Genomic DNA, 3,080 nt, shown 5'->3' with positions numbered 1-3,080 from the left:
TCAAGGGTCCCAGGTTCGATTCCAGTCAAGGGCATGTACCTTGGTTGCGGGCACATCCCCAGTGGGGAGTGTGCAGGAGGCGGCTGATTAATGTTTCTCTCTCATCGATGTTTCTAACTCTCTATCCCTCTCCCTTCCTCTCTGTAAAAAATCAATAAAATATATTTTAAAAAAGCTGTGGTAAATACGTCAGCCATAAAAAAAGAAATCTTACCTTTTGGGAACAGCATGGGTGGATCTGGGGAATATTATACTAAGCGAAATAAACCAGTAAGAGAAAGACAAATACCATATGATTTCACTTATATGTGAAATCTAATTAACAAAATAAACTGACAAACAAAATAGAAACAGACCCACAGATACATAGAACAGACTGACAGCTGTCAGAGGTGAGAGGGTGGGAGTTGGGTGAAAAAGGTTTAGGGATTAAAAAAAAAACTCAACACAGACAATGCTATGGTGATTATCAGAAGGAAAGTGTGGTGGGGGAGGTAGAAAAGGGTAAAGCGAGGATAAATGTTATTGGAAGTACACTTTACTTTGGGTGGTGAACACACAGTACAATATACAAATGATCTATTCTAGAATTCTTACACTTGAAAATAATCTAATTTTATTAACCATTGTCACTCCAATAATTTCATATAAAAACCAAATAAAATATATCTTGATCTTTCATTAGGAATTTCTTCAATATTTCTTAGGATAGTATAGTGTTTCATTTTCTAGACATACCACAATTACTTAGCCAATTTATTACCAATGGATATTTAGGTCACTTCTGACTTTTTCTTAATACAAACAATGCTGAAATAAATGACCTTTTAGTTATGCTATTTCACATTGGTGCATGTATGTTTATACGATGAATGCCTTGAATTTGCTAGGTCAAAGAGTATGTATGTATATAAATGTTATACTTTTGTACTCCAGTCATTACTACATAAAAGTGCATTTTTACTCTTATGTTCATGAACATAGCATTTCACCAACCTTTTCAGGTCTTTGTCAATCTGATAGTTGAAAATGCCTTTTCAGTAGAATCTCAATTTTCATCTTTTCTTTTTTGAGTTAATTTAGCAACTCTTCATATGCTTAAGATCTATTTTTATTACCTTTCCTTGGAACTGGGTTTTTTTTTGCTACTTTTTTATTATATAGTTAATCTTACAGTTTTTCTATTGTAGGGGATCTTTATAAATAAGGATATTATCACTTTGTGAAATAATGTATTATTAGGGAATATCATATATTATTATATAAAAAATATCCCCAAATGGTTAAATGTAGAAATTTTTTTCCCTTTCACGATTCTACTAGATACAAAGTCCATGTATCAACAAATAGCTTCTAATTATAGGCCCAAGGTGACACCTCTGATTCTTACTAACCCCCAGAGATCAAGAAGAATGGAGAGATCCAGATAAGTCTGCCAGCAATTTTTTTAAGGGCAAGAGTCAAAGATTTTATGCCTCATACTCACTCAAACCCTGTTAGCCAGAACTTTGATTAAGGCCATATCTAGATGCTCATGGGACTGGTAAATATAGCCTTTAGGTTGGCAGCCCTGTGGTGGTGAAACTAATACTATAGGAATAAGCCCTGACAGCTGTGGGCAGAGATGGCAGCAGGGCAAATGGTGGGCAGTGAAGGAATACGGGTGCAGCAATCACAGGGCTGGGGCAAGGATGTAGTGGTCACGGGGCTCCCATAGCGGTCATGGCTGTGGGGACCACTCACAGTGACATGGAGGAGGAGGGCAAGAAGGTCAAGAAACCCGGAATTATATTGGCTATTAAGCAAGTCATCCTCAAAGGTGAAAAGAGCGGAGATACAAAAGCCTACGAGAAGGTGACAGAGCAGTGTCTATGCACATTGTGGTGCTGTCCCTGCCTGAGTGAGTGGAGCCTGACAGACTGTTGAGCAACTACATTGAGAAGGAGATGAAGTGTTTAGGTAAGTTAATGTCCATAAACCTAAAACCATCCAGTAAGACAGAGATCCTGCACCTCATAGACAACAAAAAGAGAGCCCACCAGCTCCTCAGATAGTTGATCCAGGAGCAAGATGAGCTCATCAGCCTGTCTGCCTGAAATGTCAAGCTGGCCTGGAGGGACAGAGAAGAAAGCATCTTCAGGGCCCCCATTCATGTCATTAGGCCATGTCCTATACGTGGCATGATGCCTTGCACTTGGTGGTCCTGAAGACAACAAAAGACCCCAGTGTCTCCCTCAGTCAGTCTGTGGGTAAAAAGTTCCAGAGGCCTCACCACAAGCTCCATGTTGGAGAGTGGAGTGGAGCCTGTGGAGGTCTGTTGCCTGGTGATACTGGCCATGGAGAGCAAGGTGGCAGCAGATGAGTCAAGGCAGGTCTTCCAGATCATATACACAGAGCCCACCATCGACTTTCTGGACAAAGCCATATTTGATGTGTCCTCGACATCAACCTACCACCTGTCCTCCCACAGTAGTGATTACTCTTCCACCAAGGTAGACATGAAGGATTCATACAAGACAGACGCCAGCACTTTCTCCTTTCCTGAGTGCTGCACGCAGGTGACATCTTGTCCTGCATGCCCACAGTGCCCCATGCCAAGACACTTCACAAGAGCAAGCTGAGCACCGTGGCCATGGAGCTACTATAGGACTACATGCCATGCTGCAAACCAAGCTGTCCTCCCAGGAGATTCAGCAGTTTTCAGCTCTGCTTCATGAGTACCTCAACAGTGCTCGGTGCTCAAGTTCCATGCGAACCTGCTGCAGTTCTGTGGGGACAGCTGTAAGTTCCTGCTGCTCAGTCTGCAGCCCTTCATCCCTGAGAAGGACAGCCAGCACTTTGAGAACTCCCTCAAGACCATCAGGGTGAAGGGCAGCCACAACATCATCACTGACAGCTTCAGCCAATATAGGCAGGCCACGAGCTCCACCTTTACTTCCACCTCCAATGGGAACAGGGAAGCTGGCAGCTCCAACAACCAATCTGTGACCTTCAATGTGAACCAATGGGACCACATGATCGCAGACATCAGCAATGACATCAAGGTGCTGGTCTCCAGGATGGACCAGGACTTGACCTGA

General features: G+C 42.5%; 1 protein-coding gene across 1 annotated transcript; it reads left to right on the top strand.

Moving 5' to 3' along the window:
- The first annotated feature begins 1,749 nt into the window (after positions 1 to 1,749).
- CCM2 (CCM2 scaffolding protein) lies at positions 1,750 to 3,080 on the top strand. The gene is given in 7 exon segments (XM_014453108.2): positions 1,750 to 1,864; positions 1,867 to 2,157; positions 2,160 to 2,223; positions 2,225 to 2,544; positions 2,547 to 2,654; positions 2,657 to 2,725; positions 2,728 to 3,080. Coding segments are annotated over 7 exon segments (1,320 nt in total).

The sequence above is a fragment of the Myotis lucifugus genome, unplaced genomic scaffold (assembly GCF_000147115.1).
Source record: "Myotis lucifugus unplaced genomic scaffold, Myoluc2.0 scaffold_20, whole genome shotgun sequence".
Classification (NCBI taxonomy): Eukaryota; Metazoa; Chordata; class Mammalia; order Chiroptera; family Vespertilionidae; genus Myotis; species Myotis lucifugus.
This window is presented reverse-complemented; position numbering and strand designations above follow the sequence as displayed.